The sequence below is a fragment of the Perna viridis genome, chromosome 2 (genome assembly GCF_037379345.1).
Source record: "Perna viridis isolate PV_CMFRI_1.1 ecotype Kerala chromosome 2, ASM3737934v1, whole genome shotgun sequence".
NCBI classification, from domain to species: domain Eukaryota; kingdom Metazoa; phylum Mollusca; class Bivalvia; order Mytilida; family Mytilidae; genus Perna; species Perna viridis.
The window spans coordinates 23,048,251-23,070,328 of record NC_142446.1 but is presented as its reverse complement, the minus strand read 5'-3'; the positions used below and the strand labels follow the sequence as shown (position 1 = coordinate 23,070,328).

General features: G+C 33.6%; 1 protein-coding gene across 8 annotated transcripts in view; it reads left to right on the top strand.

Annotated features, from left to right (window-relative positions):
- LOC148624118 (uncharacterized) overlaps nt 1-22,078 on the top strand; it is a 41,855-nt gene that overhangs the window by 16,950 nt on the left and 2,827 nt on the right. For 4 of the 8 annotated variants that reach the window (XM_088566638.1, XM_088566639.1, XM_088566631.1 and 1 more), the window contains 9 exons: nt 326-1,926; nt 3,976-4,109; nt 4,518-4,884; nt 5,229-7,120; nt 7,734-7,926; nt 8,402-9,214; nt 10,367-10,469; nt 15,477-15,645; nt 16,069-16,110. In XM_088566638.1, the coding sequence (XP_088422764.1) occupies nt 326-1,926; nt 3,976-4,109; nt 4,518-4,884; nt 5,229-7,120; nt 7,734-7,926; nt 8,402-9,214; nt 10,367-10,469; nt 15,477-15,645; nt 16,069-16,110 (5,314 nt within the window). Of the gene's footprint in view, nt 1-325; nt 1,927-3,975; nt 4,110-4,517; nt 4,885-5,228; nt 7,121-7,733; nt 7,927-8,401; nt 9,215-10,366; nt 10,470-15,476; nt 15,646-16,068; nt 16,111-17,425; nt 17,461-18,427; nt 18,451-22,078 lie in introns of all 8 variants that reach the window. The other 4 variants (XM_088566632.1, XM_088566633.1, XM_088566637.1 and 1 more) reach the window with 4 other exon arrangements.

Below are 22,078 nucleotides of genomic sequence, written 5' to 3'. Positions count from 1 at the left end.
GATAATAAGAATGGGTGAATATGTATCAATGTTTGATGCCAGGATGAGGTAACTCCAAGCTTTATTTCAAACTTAAACAGAACTCCTTCCTTTCCTGATGTTCATCAAACCATTACAAGGTTATACCTTATACCTTGAAAGTTGTTTTCTAAGAAGATGGGGTCAAATTATCATGTAACATTGTGCATATGCACTGAAATATTTCAACTTATTTAAATGTAGCCTTGTGGTCCTAAATAGTAAGTGCTGAGCCTTTTGACGTTTATACATGTTTCTTTTATTTTATTTAAAAATTCTATGAATTTCCCATTTTATTTTGTTTTAGAAACCAGAAAAGAGTATTAGAAGAAAAGTTAATGGCATTAGAGGCAGAGCATGCTGCAAGTAAGAAGTTTGCAGACTTTCAAACAGTACAATCTCCTCAGCAAAATTCTTCAATTCAGAAACATCATTCAGTACCTCCCTCTATTGTTAATGGTCATGCTCCATCAATGGAGCAGTTGTCTAAAGGATATTCATGGTCAATTCCTCCTAATTTCCATCAGCCACCAGTGTCATCAATTGCCATGACAGCCCATCCATATTTAAATGCTGAATGTATCTCACATTCACCTGTGACACAGCAACAACCGTACATTCAAACTCAACTGCCTGATAGAATTGATATGAGGATTCCAGATCAACCATACCCTTTGCCAGTTACTCTGTTACCAAGGGAACCAGTTGTGTCATCATTGCCAAAACAATATGTTCCTTTATCTCATAGACTGGCACAACCAACAGAAGAGTATTCCCAGCCACCAGTACATGCCACTTCTCAGATTCGGCCTCCTAATTATACAGCAGCCATGTCACAAATAGGGACACAAAGGGAAGCAGGAACAAACCACTTTACACAGCCATCCGTAACACATCAACAACAGTATATTCCACCAACCATACCCCTGGTTCAGTCCTTTTCTAAACAAACTGCTCAGCATCCTTCCTTATCAATGAGTTCTTTGTCAGGGTCTTCCAGGGAGTATTATCCTCAGACATTTCCAACACCATCACTTCCAATACCATCTACTGTTGGTTTGATTCCAGTATCTGGTTATACAGCTCAACAGGATCAATCCAAGAAAATTAAGGAGTATCAACAATATTTGCTCCAACGTCATGAACAAAGTAAAAAAGTTTTGGCAGACACTAGAGCTGAAATAGAAAGAAGAAGGCAGGAACTACTCAATAGATTTCCTCAGCTTGCAGGAAAATCCCCAGAGGAATCTGATAAATCCTTCAAAGAAGAATTGGGAACATTGCTGCCAGAAACTGCAGCTACAGTCATACAAGATATTCAAGAACAGCCTTCATCTGCTCAAGTTTCACCTAGTAAAGCAGCAATATCATCACTTGTCTCCAAACTTGCCTCTGATCCTTACTATGCATCAACACTTGGAATTGAAGAGAGCAAAATTAATCAAAGTAAAGATGGAAAAAAATTCAAAGATGTCCGAAAGTCCTTGCCTTTTGATGAAACTCTTCAGGATTCCCCTTTTCCACAGATCCATGACTCAGGTGGCCAAGCTAGAGATTTTGATTCTACAATTGACTCTGGTGATGGAAGACATGATCTAGACAACACTGTGATGTCCTCCTCTACAGACCGGGGAAGTCCCAAGCTACCTGGCCGTCGTTCAGGTCAGTCAACAGAATCTGAAATGGACACATCCAGTCAGAGTACTGGCAGGGATCAGATGGACACTACTGATAGGAGGCAACAGGAACTGAAGACACAATTGGAGGAAATTCAGCGACAGAAGGAAGCTATTCTACAAAGACATGACATGGCACATCTCAGACTACATGCTGAACAGGAAAGGTTGAAATACCAGAGAGAAGAGGAAGATAAAATGAAGATATTGACACCTGAAGTCACATCAGAAGGTATGTAAAATTTGTATGTCAACTAAAACTTCAATCTCCCTGTGTCCTTAACTTTTTGGTATTGTTATAAATGTGTTTTTCCCATATCTCCTTACTCTGTTATTTCATTTCCATTCTTTTTTACATGTAAATCAAAAAGCTATACATCATATAGGTAAATTGACATGACAGAAGTAATATACTGGTAGCAGACATAAAATTTTTAACACATAAATGTAAATTAATCATTATTTGATAATTAGGGCCCCCGTCAACGAAAATTTGCGGTCGCCCTATAGTGATCACTCTGTCCATAAGAAGACAGATAATGAAGCTTGAAAACAGAAAAGGGCGATAATGCAATTTAAGTTATTTGTAAATGCAGCTTAGTCAAAGACTTCCCTTATGCCAGTTTCTCATACCTTGTGCAGCATGGCTTATCCTATATATTGTGTACCCTATATCACTTGGTGATCCCCATATCATATATGGCCTGGTACACACCTTTTAGGAAACCAATGGATGTCATTTGATAACATCCTAAAAGATTAATTCTGTGTTGAAAAGGGATATAGTCACTAACACAAGCTTCAGACTCCTTATTTTATGAAACTTTGAACTTACTATCAGAAAAAAATTTATTATTATAGATGCTTCAGCAAGGTAGGGCTTTGGGTAGGACAAAAGAATTTTCCTTGCCAAGTGTATATTGAGCATGCATGACTCTCCCGCAGTAACAAGAAAGGGTCTATAACAAAACATCATGAGAAAAGTCTTACATGCGATATCGCCACCCAACTTATATGATCCCTCTGGCTAGAGGCCCTCAGATTGATATCTTATGTGGATATAGCATGCAATACAGAATTCTTTATGTTTTTATTTAAGTTTCTTAACAAAAAAATTATGTAGGTTTGAAAATTAAATCAGCTTTGATTGATGGACATTCTAGCCTTGTTTTGACATATTGCTTGTATATACATATTCTTGCCCCCATCTATATAGCTTATTTTGTTATACAGATCATTCCATTGAGTAGTTGTCATTTCTTATCATGCCTGTTAATTATATTGAAATATGTAAAAATACAGACATGATGAAGATATATGTATCACCTTTTTTTGTGGGGGTATCTTTTTTTTTTATTTAATAATGATGCTTTTATTTTTAAAAAAATTGTAATTGTCCCAGAAGTCCCACTAGGCTGATCTAATGTTTCATTTTTAAATTATCATAATGTATTTTAATGGTCTAAGAGCTGTACGATGGCCTATATTAGTCTGATATGGAACGATATCATTCTTTTTAACCAGAACTAGTGAATACTGAAGTTTCAGAACTGATATAATAGTATAATTATGAATTTAGTTCAGGACATTAAATGAGTTTAGGTCTTAACTGACAAGTATTTGATTTATCCTAGTAATATAACACTTCTGTTGAAATTTCATGTCTTATTGCATAATTATATTCAATTGTCAAAGTGAAATGTTTTGTGACATGTAGAATCCAACTGTGAAATTTTAATAAAAGTGGACATTTAAAGATTAATTCTGAACATCATTATGATAAAGCTTCTGTATTTGGTATATTAACCTCCTTATTCATGCTGGATGTTAACTCAAATTTAAATCTTTAGGACAAATATAGTACATTGTATTAGGATTTTAATTATAATAGAGGGATAATCAATAACTTCAGGTATTTACTTAAATTACATATCCTATTTGACCATTGGTTTAATTAATTATAATGCAATTAACACTTCTAAACGGGGTTACAATTTACCTGTATTGATTAAATAAGAGTTAGTGCTGAATAGATCGACAATACAAATATATTGGCATGGCAACTGTAGTAATTATATGGTGACATTTAGCAAAAAAAAAGATTGTATCTGCAATAGAGGAAAATGAAATACTTTCCATTTCTACATTTTGTTATGCAAATATTGTTGAAGTGAACATGATAAGATGTAAACCATGAAAGGGAATATGAGAGTCTGCAGTGAGAGTAAATACTCAGTGTTTTCTGTGAGCTATGGACATTATCATTGTTATGTGATTGTAGATTCTACAACTGAAGTAGAAACAGATGATGACAGACAGGAAGTTCTAACAACAAAGCAACTCCGAGGTCCTCCTCAGAAACAGAGGATGAATTTACTGAGTGAACACAGACCTCATGAACTCAGTACTATACAGGTGTGTACATTGTAGTTAGAAGTCATCTTAGAATAAAGGTTTGTTCATTGATATTGCAAAACCACCATGTTTGTTTTACATTTTTGTAATACCAGTTTTTGAAGCACCTATGAAAATCTCTTTGAAAGATTGAATAGTTAATTTGAAGAGACTTTACAGTTCATTTAAATTATAGAAATTCAATGTAACTGCAACAATGTTTAAAAAAAACTCTGACTTTAGACTTTGTTTTCTTGTGTATTCACATCAATATATTGAGAAATAAAGTTTTTTATTGTTTAAAAAATAAGAAAGATTAGTTTACTACAAAATATTTCTTTTTTAATGGGTTGTAACTAAGATAATCTACAATATTTAAGATTTTTTTTTCTGTTTTTAAAAAACTTGTAATGGAAAATTTTCTAATAGGAGGTAGACACTCCCCGTAGTGCCCCCAGATCTCTAGAATCAGGTAGACCTAGTCTATCATCAAGTGGTAGCTCCATCTCAAGACGATCTCTAGACCCATACCAACTATCAACAGGCACTATACCAGAAGAAAGGGAACCAACCCCTACCAATCGGAGGACTGTAGGTGACACAGGATGTCAAACACAACAGATTGAAGAGATTATGCAGAAAGCCAGGGAGTTTGATCCCAGCATGATGGATAAGTTTAAACAACAGACAAATGACATTTTTGCCAGTATTGCAACCCCACCACAGAAAGGTGGTACACCAGGAAGTAATAAGTCACTGTCTGTTGGATCTCTCACACCAGATTCATTGTCTACAGGTAGGTATATTCAGAAACAAACCTTTACAAATAAACCTAAGTTTAACCCCTATTATTATTGCATTCCAAATATTAGTGAAGGGAAAATTCAATGCTGGACAATAACACCAAGCTCATGGTGAAGTTAAATATATATTGCAAAATCCAAATAATATGGATCACTAAACTGTGTTACAAATAGAGACTACTTTTGAATGTTACTTCAAAAGTTAACTTTTACATTCAATTTGAAATTAATTTTGTAAGTGTCAAATCACATAGGTATTTCATTTTCTTACTTAATATAAAACAGGATGTGAAGTTTAAAAAATGGATATATTAAGACAATTATTGAATGTTTACAGGTCCAATAAGTGATAGCAATGTATCTACGCAGTTCAACTCTCCATCTGATGCTCCTGCCTTTAGGTTTGTCAGTGAGAAAGGAAAAGACAACAGTCGGAGTGATAGCTCATACCCCAGTGGAATGTCTTGGGCAGATGAATTGTCAAGTTACAGTGGTCAACAGACTTTTGGCAAATTTGATGAAAGCAGCAAAGCTTCACTTGATACCAGAGAAGATCAAGGTGCTAAATCTGTAGATTCTAGTCAAGGGAAATCTGAAGAAGTACCATTACCCAGTAAAAGCCCTGTGGATAGGAAATATGATGTGTTTCATTTAAGAACAGAACAACCAACCATTGACAAGCAAATTGAAATGAAGATGTCAAAGTATGTAGTAGAAAGTGCCTCTTCGGATTCTTCAGCTGGCAAGTTGAATTTACAGGAACTGTCCAATGTTTCTTTGCCAGACAGGCAGTGTGTATCAGAACTTTCCCAGTATCCCCTCATGGAAAAATTGGCTGACCAGTCATCAAGTGGTGATCAGTCTAAAGGATATTCATCAAGTTCTGTAATTAATGATTCATCCACAAGAGAATCACCTGTTGGAGGTGCAGAAAATAATGATGACAGTAAACTTTTAAAAACTGGTGAGAGTTTGGGTTCTACAGGTACTTCAGCCAGTAGTTATATGGATTTGGATAGTATGAATGGTTTAAGTCGTCCATTTGATTTTATTGGTCAATTTAAATTTACAAGAAAGGATCAGTCTGTTCCAAATAGTACTGGTGATTTACTAGAACTTGATTCAAGTAAATACAGTCAGAAAGGAGGCTTTACTAGCACTCCATATACCACCCAAGACAAAGTTCCAGAATTATCGCATTATCAGCTAACTCCCACTGAAAATCAAGGTGATAGTCTTCCTCAACAAACCATAGACAGTTCTAGTACACCTGCATTTATCATTAAATCTCGTGAGTTTGACTCTGATAATTCTGAGCCTGGGTCAGGAGAGAAAAAAATTGGTGCCACACTCAGTCAATATAGTCTTAAATCAGATACTCAGGGACTTACTGTCATAGGAAAAGAACTAAGTCAGTACTCACTAGGGTCAGACAAGATGTCACCACTAAGCCAATACAGCCTTGAAACTACAGAAAATATTTCTCCTGAGAAAACTCCGACTGTAGGACCTTCAGACATTCATGAAACTAAAGGCTCAGTGAGTCAATATAGTCTCAACCCATCAAAGGCAACATCTGGACATAGTTTGCCAAAGGGAGATAAATCATTAAGTCAGTATAGTTATGGTTCTGAACTGTCAGAAGAAACAATAGAATCATTTTCAGTCGAGAAAGATGAAATTGATAATCAATTAATGTTACATTCACTTGGTGAGAAATCTCTGACACAAGGGAACTTAAATGAATCTGATCTTTCTCATCTTTCCAAAATGTCAGAGGCACCTGTTCAGAGTACATCCCTCAGTCAGCATACATTGGAAAGCACACATGATGATAATGACAGCATGGTAGACAAAAAATTTGCCAATCTGGATAATCTGATCAAGGAATCTAGAGATCTGATTGCTAAACATAAACAACTAATAACCAAAAACAAAGAGTGGGAAGAACAATCACAAGTATCTACTCCAGGGAGAGCATCATCTAGCAATAATGCAAACTTTTCTAATATTCCTGTACCCATTAAGACAACTTTCATGACGGATAAACCATTAATAGATACATCAGAATCTAGCTTTAATGTGACTGATGATGTTAGTCCTATGATGATAACAGGATCAAGCATTGACATGACTCAGGAACCTCTTAAGACTACTGCTGACTCTATGTCCATAGATAACAGTCTTGGACAAAGAATGGCTGATTCTGCTTTGTCTAGGTTTACACAGGTTAGTCCAATAAATTAAACCTACTACAAGTATGTTTTGTGTTAAGGCTCAGTCTTGGTTTACACAGGTTAGTCCAATAAATTAAATCTGCTACATACTCACAGATTAGTCCAATAAATTAAATCTGCTACAAGTATGTTTTGTGTTAAGGTTCAGTCTTGGTTTACACAGGTTAGTCCAATAAATTAAATCTGCTACAAGTATGTTTTGTGTTAAGGCTCAGTCTTGGTTTACACAGGTTAGTCCAATAAATTAAACCTACTACAAGTATGTTTTGTGTTAAGGTTCAGTCTTTGTTTACACAGGTTAGTCCAATAAATTAAACCTGTGTTAAGAACTTTTGAGATAAGTATTGTAGGTTTAATGTGAACATTTTATGGAATCAAGTGTTTAAGATTTTATCAGATGATTATGTTCGTCATAATGTTAATAGTTTGTAAGGAAAAGAACTTCTAATACAAAGAGAAATACAATTTGAAAGTATCTTCGTCTTGACCTTTCACACTTTAATACTGACAATCCTTGCCAGTTATGAAACAAGGAAATAATTCATATTGATGTCAGTAAATTATTAAACTCAAATGATTTTTGCTTTTAATATCTTCTTGTGTAGCTGGACTCAACTGCTGGTATATCAGATGAACCTGACTTGACTTTAGTAACAGGGAGTGATGTCAGCATGACTAACCGATCTGATGGCAGTAACAACAATGACTCAGTATGGTCATTTGAACAACATGAACAAAGTGCCATGAGTTCTCCTGACATCACTGAGAATGACTTCCCAGATTTACCTGATGATAAAGGTTAGGGATTGGTGATGATTTTTTTTTCTCAGCAAAGTATATTTACCAGTCATAGCAAAATAGATTCAAGTATACTTTACAATTATAATCTCAGGGATGATTTTTTCTGCTTTTTAGTGGAATTCTGCTATTTCAAATGCAGATTTTACTGTAGCTATTCTTTTTTTACTATATATTTATTTCCGATTTTGCCAGTTTCCGTTTTGTTTGTAGACCTCGTAAAATTATCCCTGATGATCTGTAGTTATGTGTCTCTAACTTAAGGTTTCCAGGTATTTACATTTGGCAGTGGTTTGTACATATGTATAAGTGTGTACCTTTCCCACGACTTTAGCCACAGAAATCTTGGTAACATACCATTGAAACAATTTAAAACTTATTGTGCAGCTTTGTCATGACAAGTTACTTGGTCAGGCATCAACAGGCAATTGTCAGTATTGTGTAAATTTAAGAGTTTTGTGTATTTCTTTTTAAGGCCAAGAAGCTCACCCAAGTCTAGCTGGCCAGACTCTGCAGGAATCAGTTGAGAGAAGACAGCAGTCCATGCCTTCTGTTAAGCGTGATGCTGGAGAAGATGTTGTATTTAGAGCAGTGCCAGTTGTAGTTAGTCCAACTCTGGCATTATCTATGAAAATGAATGCTGCAGAGATTAAACCAAAAGCACCAGTAAGCTGGGCATCAGAACTGGCTGCTAAAAAAGTACAGAAAACATCTTCAAATGAGACAAACATTGGTTTTAAATCATCTGCACCAAAACAGGAACCTAAGAAAGAAGTATTGAGTCAGAAATTGGAAAAACAAGCCTCATCTGTTCAAAAACCTAAACAGTCTGGTAATTTGAATCCAGCTCTACAACCAAGAAGTGCTGGTTCTGTACCATCTCCTTCAGGTAATTCCCAAGGGACTTCATCTGTAGGCCTGTCAAAGTCAGGAGGAATCATTAGCCTAGGAGAATTTTTAAAGAGACAAGTTTCAAATGAAGACAATACTACTGATAAGACTATTGCTTCTGTACCTCAAAAAAATTCTGCTGTAGTCACAACTAAGAACAAACCAGGCCTAAGTATTAATGCCAAACTTGCCTCTCCTAGTAAAACAAGTTTCTACGATAGAGCTAAGGAATCAGGGAAGACACCGTCATTCAGTATTGGAAAGAAAACTGGAACCACTGTTAATAATAAACCTGGTATATACAGCAGTGGAAAGTCTCAGGTATCCAAACCAGCCTCTAACACACATATGACTAAAACATTATCATCATGGAAGAAAAGTAGAGCTGTCAAGTCAGGTATGTATTCCATACCGATAGTGTTCAAATGTTTCACACATGTATGTACTTTATATGTGGTATAACCAAGGGTCAAGAAATTTTGACAGCCCATGTCGGACATTTTATCGAATTTTAGCTGACATTTATGTCGGTTTTTTACCTGCCTAGATCGAGAAAAAAACTTTAAAAACCCTTTTCGTAGTTATTCGAAGATAAATATTGGAATTTGTGTTATTCCATCACGTACTCTGTCTTTTACAAAATGAATGAGTTCAGTTTCGACCAAACGAGGACGTTCTGACATGTAAACAAAACATTGTGTCTCTCAGACTTTTTCATCACATTAGCAAACAGCTGAAAACTTCTAAATGATGATAAACATGATGATTATTTTAAAAATGAAAATCATGAATACATTTTGTATATTGATTTGAATGGTTTGTTGACTTCTGTATTAAAAAGATTCAGTCAATGAATTAATCGTAGTTTCAGCACCATGTGCTTTCGTTACCACTGAAAGATCGGCGGGAAAATGGATTTGTCAATCTTTTTTTATTTGAATCAAGTAATAAATGTATGAAAATTCTCCAAGTCGCTTCAATTAATTCATATATGCAATGGTGCTGCACGTTTAGCGTTAATTTAATTATGTTAATCAGTTACAGGTAAAACCGCAGTCACAGGTGGTTGCACATCGGCTAATAGTAATATTGACGTATACCTGTCAAATAATTTCCAATAAGCAATTAGGAGACAGGTAGACTGGATGTTTATACAGTAATAAAACCATGCTGACTAATTTGTAAGGGTTGATACATTTTTTTATGTCAGATATTGGAGAATGGTTGTCGGATATTTGCAAAATTTGTCGGTCAATGACCGGCATTTTTTACCGTTTCAGGATCCTTGGGTATAACTTATATTTTCTTTAGTATATAAAACTGGGATTGATTAGTTGTAAATTTTTAAAATGATAAAAAAAATTCATTAAAAAAAAAAACCCTAAAAATTCCATAAAGACTATTAATAAACATAACCTTATACAAAATATTTTTAATTTAAATAAATGGTGAAGTGTACCAGTTGCCAGAATACATTGAATATGTTCTTTCATTTTTTCATAATTTCTGTAATTATCAACCATTTTTACTAAGATTTATATTGTTATAGCTCCCCCACCTCCCAAACAATCCAGTGATTTCCCAGCTGGTGCCAAAGACTTACCAAACTCAACTAGAAGTGAAGAGGACAAAGCATATGAACGTCATATGAGGTAAAAATTAACCAATCATTGTATTGGTGCATGGTAACTGTATCCTGTCTTGTAAACGAAGAGGTACCAATTCAGCTATTGTAATTTTCCTTCTCTTGACTGAAATAAAGTGCAAGTTTAGGTTTTGTTTTGAATGATCAAAGCTGATAAGTTTATTCTGAATTATGAGTAACTTTGACATTTCTCTGCTAATTGGTTCCTCTTATAAAGTATATGACATATTTATAAATGTGTTGAATGTTATTATATACATATATTTATTGTTGTAACCCTGCTAAGGGGACATATCCATCAGTTTGAAAGCTTCATTCTCAATTTATTTTTTTTGGTGATGGAGTTTTGCTGGCAGTATGTTGCTTTGCTATAAAAAGAGCTTAAAGTTAAAATTAAGAGAATGTTCATTGAGCTTCTTTTAAAGCATAATGGCTTACTGTTTGTAAGTTATCATAACTGAAAATATGTGAAGAATTAAGAATTCATTAAAAAAAATATGAATGCTTTGTGCATTTCTTGGTAATTAATCAAAATTTCAAGATACATTTGAAATTATCAATTAAGTAAGCCATTATTTGCTAATTAATGCTAAGCATGGGTTGGGTATTCTTGTGTGTGGGTATAGGGATATGTAAGTGGAAGTTTCAGCTCTGTTCCTGAATATCCTTGGGGATTTAGTTATTTCTTTTCTCTAAAAAATGTACATTGATAAATCTTCTTTATAAATTATTACATATGTCTAGTAAGAAAATGAGACATTTTAGGTCTTATTAAGAGATTTCATTGACTTTTAACATTTTACAAACAAGGATATTCAGGAATATTATCTCACCTACATTTTAATGTGGATTGGGTGTACAATGCCTTTGGCAAAATTGTCTGAATCATGTTCTGTAAAAAATATTGGTATACAATGAAACTTGCTCTAAGTTAAAACCAACAAAATGAATTGATCAGATTAAAAGCTTCAGACTCAATATCTTTGATATAATGTTGTCTTTGTATAACAAGTTTCACAGTATACTCATTATAGACAGTGTGGCCAAGGTACTGTAGAGTCAATCACATGTGTCACCCTGATTTCACTGTGATACTGATTAATACACTATTGTTGGTGTGATGTGTGCACAACTCATGATGCCGGAGTTTAACAATACCCTCACCTCTGCCTTGCCAATTCTCACCAAAAATATTGATATAACCAACACATGTTGTTCTGCATAACCAATCACAATCCTAAATGATAGTTCAATATACAAAATGTATAAAGAATGTTTTGGCTTTAATCATTTGTTGTTTTTACTTCAATTAATTTAATTTAAATTTTAGAAGCATTTAACACTGTACTGAAAATTACACCCAAACTTAAATAATTTTCATGTACCAGTATGGCTGAATAAATATCGAATAAAAGAAAAAATTTTTCTTAATTTCTGAGTGTTTTAGTATAAAACAGACTCCATTTATCTTAAATATGATGTCCAATATTGGTTGAGGAGCATATTATTTACATTCTATCAGCCTATAAATTGTCAGATATAAATTGTTTTAGATATGTCCTTGTCTCCTTTTGCGACTGGAATCTTGCTTGAATCTTGTCTATGCTGGTTGCTATAGAAATAAAGTAGATATTGGAGCCATTAGTTTTTATTGTATGCTAACCATACATGTACAGTATTATAGGCTCTTCAGAGTAATCAAGTTTTTAAGGGTTTTTTTAATTCAATCTGAGCATGTACAAATGCATGAAAATAATAAGTATTATTATATGTCAATAAGGCATGCTATAATGTTGTCTGTATTCTTAAAGTTATTGTCATCTGATCTTTCTATTATATGTAGTACATGTATTACCTCAGGTCCTTCCTTTAAACTTACAACACATTCCTGTCAAGAATGAAACAGGGAAATAAGAGTAACTGGAATGAGACAAACTCAAATTTTAGAAGCCAGTGTCCGAGAAAATGTTTTTTTAAGTTTACCTGTGATATTAACTTTGTTTACACTGAATTAATTGTGCAGTTTTTAATTACATTTATCTGTTTGCTCTTTGACTTAAAGCTTTCCCAGAATTTTTTAAAGAGACATGTATAGATGGGCTTTTTTCTACAACCATAGAGTTAACTGCAGTCTGATTAAAAGAAAGCAATGCTTCTGGTTTTCTTATTATTCACATATTGACTTGAAAACCTACTTGATTGATTTCATTGGTGACAGGGCATGAATTGTCTTGCCTTATTCAGTGTACATGCTGCATTTTGGTCAAAGACATCAAATGTAGTTTTGTTTTGAAATAATGGAAGTTCTAGTTGAAGAGTTGCAGGGTTTGTAAAAGGCTATGGTCTTAATATTTTTAATCTACACACCTAACCAAAACTTTTTTATTAGATAAACCTCTCATGGAATATTTGGACTTTCTGAAATTTTCACACACTTATTTGGACACAATTTCATGTAATTAACGCCAATGCATTTAAGTTGCAGATGTAATGTTTTGATGAATCTGTCTGCCAGTCTGTCAACCTTCAATGTATTGACACCTGTATACAGCCTTCATCTTTAAGGGATCTTCCTCAAACTTGGATAAAGTGTTTTGTAACCTTAAAAGCTTGGATTGAATTAATTTTCACAAAAAAACCTTTATATGCAATCAGTTTCATTGACTGGAAGTCCAATGCAAGGGTGTGTAGGGTATGTCCATTGTGAGGGTGTGTAGGGTATGTCCAATGTGAGGGTGTGTTGGATATGTCCAATGTTAGGGTATGTAGGGTATGTCCAATGCGAGGGTGTGTAGGGAATGTCTATTGTGAGGGTGTATAGGGTTTGTCCAATGTGAGGGTGTGTTGGATATGTCCAATGTTAGGGTATGTAGGGTATGTGCAATGTGAGGGTGTGTAGGGTATGTCAAATGCAAGGGTGTGTAGGATATGTCCAATGTGAGGATGTGTAGGGAATGTTCAGTATGAGGGTGTGTAGGGTATGTTCAATGTGAGGGTGTCTAGGGTATGGGGTATGTCCAATGTGAGGGTGTGTAGGGTATGTCCAATGTTAGGGTGTGTAGGGTATGTTAATGTGAGAGTGTGTAGGGTATGGGGTATGTCCAATGTGAGGATGTGTAGGGTATGCCCAATGCAAGGGTGTGTAGGGTATGTCCAATGCGAGGGTGTGTAGGGTATGTCCAATGTGAGGGTGTGTAGGGTATGTCCAATGTTAGGGTGTGTAGGGTATGTCCATGTGGGGTGTGTAGGTTATAGGGTATGTCCAATGTGAGGATGTGTAGGGTATGTCCAATGCGAGGGTGTGTAGGGTATGTCCAATGTGAGGGTGTGTAGGGTATGTTCAATGTGAGGGTGTCTAGGGTATGGGATATGTCCAATGCGAGGGTGTGTAGGGTATGTCCAATGTTAGGGTGTGTAGGGTATGTTAATGTGAGGGTGTGTAGGTTATAGGGTATGTCCAATGTGAGGATGAGTAGGGTATGTCCAATGTGAGGGTGTCTAGGGTATGGTGTATGTCCAATGTGAGGATGTGTAGGGTATATCCAATGCGAGGGTGTGTAGGGTATGTCCAATGTGAGGGTGTGTAGAGTATGTCCAATGTTAGGGTGTGTAGGGTATGTCCATGTGAGGGTGTGTAGGTTATAGGGTATGTCCAATGTGAGGATGAGTAGGGTATGTCCAATGTGAGGGTGTCTAGGGTATGGTGTATGTCCAATGTGAGGATGTGTAGGGTATATCCAATGCGAGGGTGTGTAGGATATGTCCAATGTGAGGGTGTGTAGGGTATGTCCAATGTTAGGATGTGTAGGGTATGTCCAATTGCGAGGGTGTGTAGGGTATGTGCAATGTGAGGGTGTGTAGGGTATATCCAATGTGAGGGTGTGTAAGGTATGTAAGCATGCTCATTTAGGTTCTTTCATGACAAAACTATATCTGTTAACCTTTGAAACTTACTTCTTCCCAATATGGAATCAGTTATCAGAAACGCCTATTTTCAATCATTTTGATGTACTTCACCAGTAGATAGACTACTTCAAAAATTATAATTCAAAATATATCTTACCTCCAATCCATTTTATAAATTCTTGAAATGAAGTTTTTATCATAATTTTTTAATTACTGGTAACATCATAGTTTGGGGTTAAAACCTGTAACTCTATGAAGGATTTTGATTTCAAATCACCTGAATGTACTTTTAACAGGACATTGCCAGATCTTCCAACTCACTTATCAGAAAACCAGGAGCAATGTGAATTTGTTTTTAACTAGATTATTTATTGTTAATGTCAATTACAAGTTAATCAATGTGTCACAAGTTGCTATTTACAGTTATTTACAGCACACAAACCAAATGGTTTTGCTTCTAAACTTGTACTTCTAATTTGTGTTAGTACTTTCTGGAAAGGTAACCTGTCAATAAAAAAGGGCCAAGATAAGTGAGCACTTTATTCCAAAACTTATGTCCATACTTATTGATGTGTTGAAATAAACTTTAACAATAGAGTTTTCTCCCTTTTAAAGTGGACATGAGTGTTTTAAGGAAACCCAAACCATGAGTGAGCCCATATTCACACACCAATAATACTGAATTAAAAAAAAATATGTTCCAAAGAAAATTATGATACATTGGAAATTCAGTTTTGGCATCAAACAACTTTATTTGCATTATTTAATCTAAAATCTGTTTTCCAATGTAGCAGATTTTTGATTGTTTAGGTGAGATAATGGTTCCTGAGTTGCAGTCAAACCAGTAATGAGTCATGTTTATAAAAGTCAGATCCATTACTTACATTTTACTTCTTTGGAATTTTGTAATTATTTTTTGTTAATTTGATAGGTATTAGAATTTTCTCAAGGCATATATTGTCTCGTACTGTTTGACCCATTTGCCTTTTGATAAACATGCAGTTACTGGTACCTGGTTGCTGATATGGATGGGAACCAGAGTTTCCATCTTCCACTTACATCAGGGGATTTATGATTTTCTTTTTTCTGTTGATTTGCTGACTTATAGGGCGTACAATCCTCGATTGTTTAGATTACAAAATAGACTTGGAATTGAAGAACCAGAAGAAAACCAATTTACTGAGGAGAAAAAGAAAAGTCCAAAGACAAGAGAGTCTTTGGAGGAAAAACAGAAAAGAGCTGCTGCAAATAGGGATAAAGTTAAAGAATTCCAGAAGGTAGGTAGTCCTATAGTTCATGATAGCAAGTCTTCGGTAAATTTGTAGTATTTGAAGCTTTTTGAATGGTATGCACATTTAGACTTCAGATTTTGCTTTAAAATGTGCTGTGTTTGCAGAAAATGCTAATGCTAAACTAGGAATATCATTGACCTGTAGGATATATTCATACTATTAAACAGTTATATAATGGTGTTACTTTAAAACCCCTTACATACTTTTTAAACTTTTATGTTCATAAATATGATGTAAAACAAATAGACTGATCCTGTATATGAAAATCTTGACTTTGATTTAGCCATCGAGACGTGAAGTAAGTTGAACATGTTCCCAATAAACAGTTCTAAAATGTGTAGTAATTCTGAAGGACAAACCTTGTGCTTCACTGAGAGTATTATATGTAGTGTTTGATATTTTACACAGAGAATGATTCAGCTGTTTACCATTAATGCCCCAAAGACAGCAGTATGTACCTTTGTCATGTCTTAACATTGTCATAATACTTGTACAGTATGTGCTGCTTTACAGAGACATTTAAATCAGTTTGGTCTAACAGTTTGTTAAAATACCCAACTCATGCCCATGTCACTACCAAAGATTTATGTAAAAGTATGGTAAGTGGTGAAAATTGAAATAAAAATCAGAGAACATCATCAGATAATTGTAAGCTTTAAGCAAAAGTTGATGTTTGATGACATTGAAAAAAATAGATGGTCATTACTTCATTGATATCAGGTCACAATAACCACTATTGCAAATTCTCCCCATGCTGGCTGTTAGCTGAAATTAGTATGTGGACTTAGTATCATTTATGTCCATTTATTCTTCCATCATTGTATTACCAGTATAATCAAGTTTTTTGTTCTTGATGCAAGGGCAATATGAACAATTATGCATCTCAAAGAATTCACATGAAACTTTGAAAATGTTTGATTTAAAAAACTTGTAAAGTGATGGAAACGTGGTAAAATAAGACTTGAATTAAAGATTTTTGAAAGTTGATGTAGCTACTTTCTTCATTTATATAAGTAGGATAAATAGTTCTATATAATGTCCTCATTTATATAAGTAGGATAAATAGTGCTATAAAATGTCCTCATTTATATAAGTAGGATAAATAGTGCTATAAAATGAATACCATGTAAGAATCTATTGTTCTTAAAAAATCATTTGTATCTATAAAGCAGTTAGACAAATAGAAAATGTCGATTAGCATCAAGTTCATAGTTTAAATTTTACAAACCTTTAACTGTATAATCAAAAGTATGGGTTAGATATACTATCTATCTGAAGTTTGTCTTCTGATTAACTATAATATCTGTCTAATTGAAATTTGTCTTCTTTACATTTGGTTTGTGAAGAAAAAAATAACCCTTCAAAGAACAAGGTATGGTTTTAGATGAATTGATATACCTGTACTCTAAATATTGTACATGGCTTATCTAGTTGATGATGCTCAAATTTGAACCTTTACCTTAAATTCTATTGATATGCCAATTTTACATTGTTTGAATAAATTACTTTTGGATTATTGAAAATATTCTATTTTAGTCCTCCATAAACCAGCATATAATGTACAAGGTGAATAATGTTGCCATAATCTAATACTGAACAACAAGACTTTAATTCTAATTACAATTTGATAATTGTTATTTTCTTATTCATTCAATTATTTATAGACTGATTTCACATTGTTTATTATTACATATTAATGCATACTCTCATAAAATTCATTTGATTTGCTCATAATCATACTCATGTAAGTTTTAATCACTTTCAGGCCTACAAACATGTATCGAAAATTCCTGTGTTGAGGTGAAGGCATTTTCTAAACTTTCTTTGTCCTATTATTTGAATTTCTGTCAGGAAAACCTGTGTTTTCTGTGTTTTAGTCCTTTTTTGCAGTTTACTTGGATTCTTGAAATAGAAAATTTAATGAGCAAATGCATCAAAAAGAAAGTTGTAACACATACATGGCTTAGAAGTTAGTTTCTTAATTCAGTCAACTGAATAGCTGTTTTAAAAGTTAAAATGCTCTGATTTCTAAATACAATGTAGCTACATGTAAACTGCAAAGGGTCACTACCTTTCTGAGAGATGAAAATGACTTTTCCAATCTTGTACTTAAACATCACTCCTTTGGGTATTCTCTGGTTAAGGATATAAGATCGTCCTTTTTTTCTTTTTTTTTTAATAAGTACGTGGAACTGGCCAATATACAATTATCCTTCAAAACTGAAGAGATGATTTATGCATTGTAGGTTTGAGAGAACCAAAATGTATTTATATTAACCACTATGAAATGTTGTTCTTACATTCAGGGGCAAGGGTTTGGGTACAATAAAAATATAATTTAAGTAGATTTACTTATTTTCAACATTAGATACAGTTTCTGTAGATATACCTTAATGCAGTAAGGTGGAAGAAAAAATGTAATTCAAATTCATTAAATGAGTGAGAAAGTTTTGATTAACATTTCCTTAAATGTTAATCTCTAGTGACTGAAATGTGGTATATGTTTGGAATATCAACCTATAATCCTTGGTCTGTTGAAACACAGTGCATGTTAGGTTATTGACCTTGGTCAGAGGAAACACTGTGCATGTTAGAATATCGTATCTCCACTAAATGCATACAATGCACCATCATTCAACATATAACCGCCATCATTTTCAGAACATTTTCATCTTCATCTGTCCATCTTGTTATTTCATAGTGCTGTGTTATAATACAACTACTAAATGTCTACCTCAATAATGACATGGATTTTACTCACTAACAGGAGTGAATCTCTCATCGTGTTGTGTGAGTAAATTAATTGTTTTGGTACTTAGTCACTTATTATATATCAATGTGTGTTCATTCACATGAGTGTCTGTGTGTGTAAATTATATATAATCTTTCTATTGTACAACTTGTTGTAGGTTGAAGTGTTAATACCTGGTAGTTTTTTGGGTTTTTTTTTTATTAATCTGTCAACAGTAGATAGTAAGATTTGAGTTGAGAATGAAAAAAACTGAAAACTTAAATAAGATATTTTATTTTACTATGCACTATTTGGAATTGCAACATTTTTCGTTATTCACAGTGGCTTATCGTATTGACATACCTATTCACAATTAAATATGATTACAAAAAAGGTCGTAAGATCTGGCCTCTTGTGGAGAATTAGAATGTCAAACATTACAGACCTTCAGCAATAAATAGTTTGGTACCAGATTATAATTTTTTAGGGGTGGGTATATAGGCACTCTGTCTGTCTGGCAACATATTTTGTAAGCACTAATCCTCCTACACATTTCAGCTATCTTAAGTGGATGTGCTCCAAGGGTTAAAAATTTTTGTGGGAGGACTCAAAAACTAGATACTCATTAATTTGTAATCCAATGTACTGGTTTTGCATGTTTAATTCTCTCCTAAACTACTCAAAGGATTTTGTTGAAATTTTATAGGAAGGTTGGGCATCATAAGTACAAGTGCATGAAAGAGTGTAATTATTGTTGGAGGAATCCAAGGGGAGATAATTCAACTTAAAGGTTAAAATTTAATTCCAACTGTGCAGAAAACATTCTTTTGTAGCTTGTAAGATTGTATGAAATTGTACTTACTTCTGTTCTTTCTAATGAGTAGTGCTTGGTCCTGAGACACACTATGTCTACTATTACAGTTTGTTGTTTCTGGCAATTAAAAGTAAGCTTACAGTACAAAATAATTTTAATTCTATGACACATTCATTTTCCCTCATTGTTTCAAATATTAATATATAATTGTTTGTACTTAAAATATTTGTAATGTATGGGATGCAAATGTTATGTAAATTTTTCTGTTTCTGGAACCAGCAAATAGTTATTATAAGTGTAATAAACCATATAAAAGCTGACATACCATTGTGTTATACCCTTGCAAAAAGTGTTGGGTGTAAGAAAGACATGAATAAAGATGTTCATTAAGCTAATTAAATTTTTCAGGATAAAAGTATATAATTTGCTCAATGGTTTGCATAGTGAAATTTATAAATTGAGTATGTAAACATTGCTCCTCCTACTCTGTTCAATCTATTTCAATAAAGAATCTAGATGAAGATATATGTAGACGTACATTCTTTATATTTTCTGGGCCAGAGTGGAAGAGCGGTATTATACCTATAGTAACACTGCATAGTATTTTTGTAAAGAACTTATATTTTTTATGAAATAAGATCTTTAAATTAGTAGTGAATGTTCATGGTTTGTAGATTATTTATTTATGTTACTGCCAAAGTTGACAAAGTATATAGAAATCACCCTAACTGTCTGTCCATCAGTCTATCCATCATTATCCCTGCTTGTCTATGCATCTTGTGAGTGCAACTCCTCCAAAACTGCTTAATGTTGTATAATGAGGTTTTTTTTTCTTTTAGCTCACCTGTCTATAGGCCATATGAGCAGTTGCCATCACTTTGTGTTCGTTGTTGTTAACATTTTTTCAAATATCTTTTCCCTTGGAACTCCTGGACAGCATTGAATGAAACTTAGTTGCTGAGGGTATTCTTCATAAAGTTCTCCAATTTTTTATCTGTGGGAAAACTTTGCAGCTGTTACCAAAAATAGAATATAGGGGTCAAACAGCAGTTTTCTGCAAGTATATCCTAAACTGTTAGGATTAGCTATTCTGAATGAAAGTAATAAGTTAAGCATGATGATATCTATCAATTGACAATTTTTTTCTGAAAATATGTTAACTGATGTTTGAGTTATTCTCCTTTTAGAGGCTTTATGCTGAGGTTGATGTTATTTTTTTCAAAAATTTTCTTCTTTGAGACTATAGGACAGAATTCAATGAAAAATGGTTGGATTGTTTCTCATGGTATCCTGCACTTTCATTTTTTTTTAATTTATTTATCCCAATACCATAATACAGGGAACAAAATCACTGAAATTTACATAGATGCATAATATGCATCAGGTGTTAGTGTAGTGTACATGTAATAATGTTGAGTCACATTAATTATAATTTTCTATGTACATAATTGAAGAGAACTTCCTAGGTGACAACATCTTGTAATTTATCGCATAAATTTACGTAAATGTTTTAGAATGGAAGGAGATTAGCTATTCATCAAAGCTTTATTATTTTTTTATTTGGTCTACTAACAAAGTTTATGCTTGGATTTTTTTCCGTCAAAAACATGGCTGTTGCTACAATAATGTACATAGAGGTCAAACAGTTAGGTGAGTGATTCTGGCTCTCTAGAGCTTCTAATTTAGGAAGGTTAGGTACTATATGTAAATTTTCATGGTGAAAGGTAGTTGTTGTCGGAAGCCTACAAAGGGAGATAATCTTGCTGAGGGTTTTTCATGTTAAAACATAAGCAAACTCCTTCTAAAATGGAAATTCTATAGGAAGGTTGGACATCATATGTAGATGTGCATGAAGGAAGATAATTAATATCGAAGCACTTCTAGGGGAGATCATCATGTAGTTTAAGAGTTTAATATGATGTAAAGGGTATTCTTTTAGTGAGGTTACTCACTTAATTTCTAATTCATAAAGTTGCTAACCATACAGGAATGTTAGAAAAAAAGAAATCAAATATTTTAATTGGAATCATAGAAGTGTTTATCATTGTTATTTTGCTGTAAGTTGCTTTTCTTTCTCTCATCATGCTTGCTTTTATTTATGAGTGGGTACAAATATAATAGAATGTATAAACTATCACACATATGTTGACATAACTTTCAACATTATATTCCAGGTCATGTTTCATTCTCTCACTTTAAGATTTCCAAGATGTATTCAACAAAACTGTTTTCCAATCATCATTATTGCTTTTAAAGAGGGGCTTTTTGAATGAACATACTTTTGGTTAATTATTCCAATGTGGCTGCTTGGAAATAATTTCTAATGGCTTGATTAGTCTGTGTTAATTTTATTGTAATATTTTGATATTTTGTTGTAATCTAAATTATGTATAAAAACTTTTTTTATAAAAATAAATAAAATTTAAAAGATGTATAAAAGTACTTTGATTTTTAGCTCATTTAGCTATTGCCATCACTTGGCATCCGTCCTCTTCATCGTCCAGCTTCATTTATAATTTTTCAAAACTTTTCTCCTCTGACACTACTTGACCAATTAGAACCAGACATGGACATGGATAAAAGTGGTCAGCATGATGAGATCTACCTGTGGTAAAATTTTCATTTAATCGGACAGGCCATGTTGGAGTTATTGCCCTTTTTCCATGTTTCTTTTTGCTTCATTTAATGTTATTTCTTTCAAAATTCTTCTCTGACACTACAAGACCAATTGGAACCAAATTTAGTATGAATGTTTCTTAGGGAATTTTCATAGAACTGATTTTTGAACTGTAGAAAAACATGGCTGTTGTTAGTAAAAATAGAACAAGGTGGTCAATCAGAAGTTTTTCTCATTTATCTCCAAAACTGCTTGG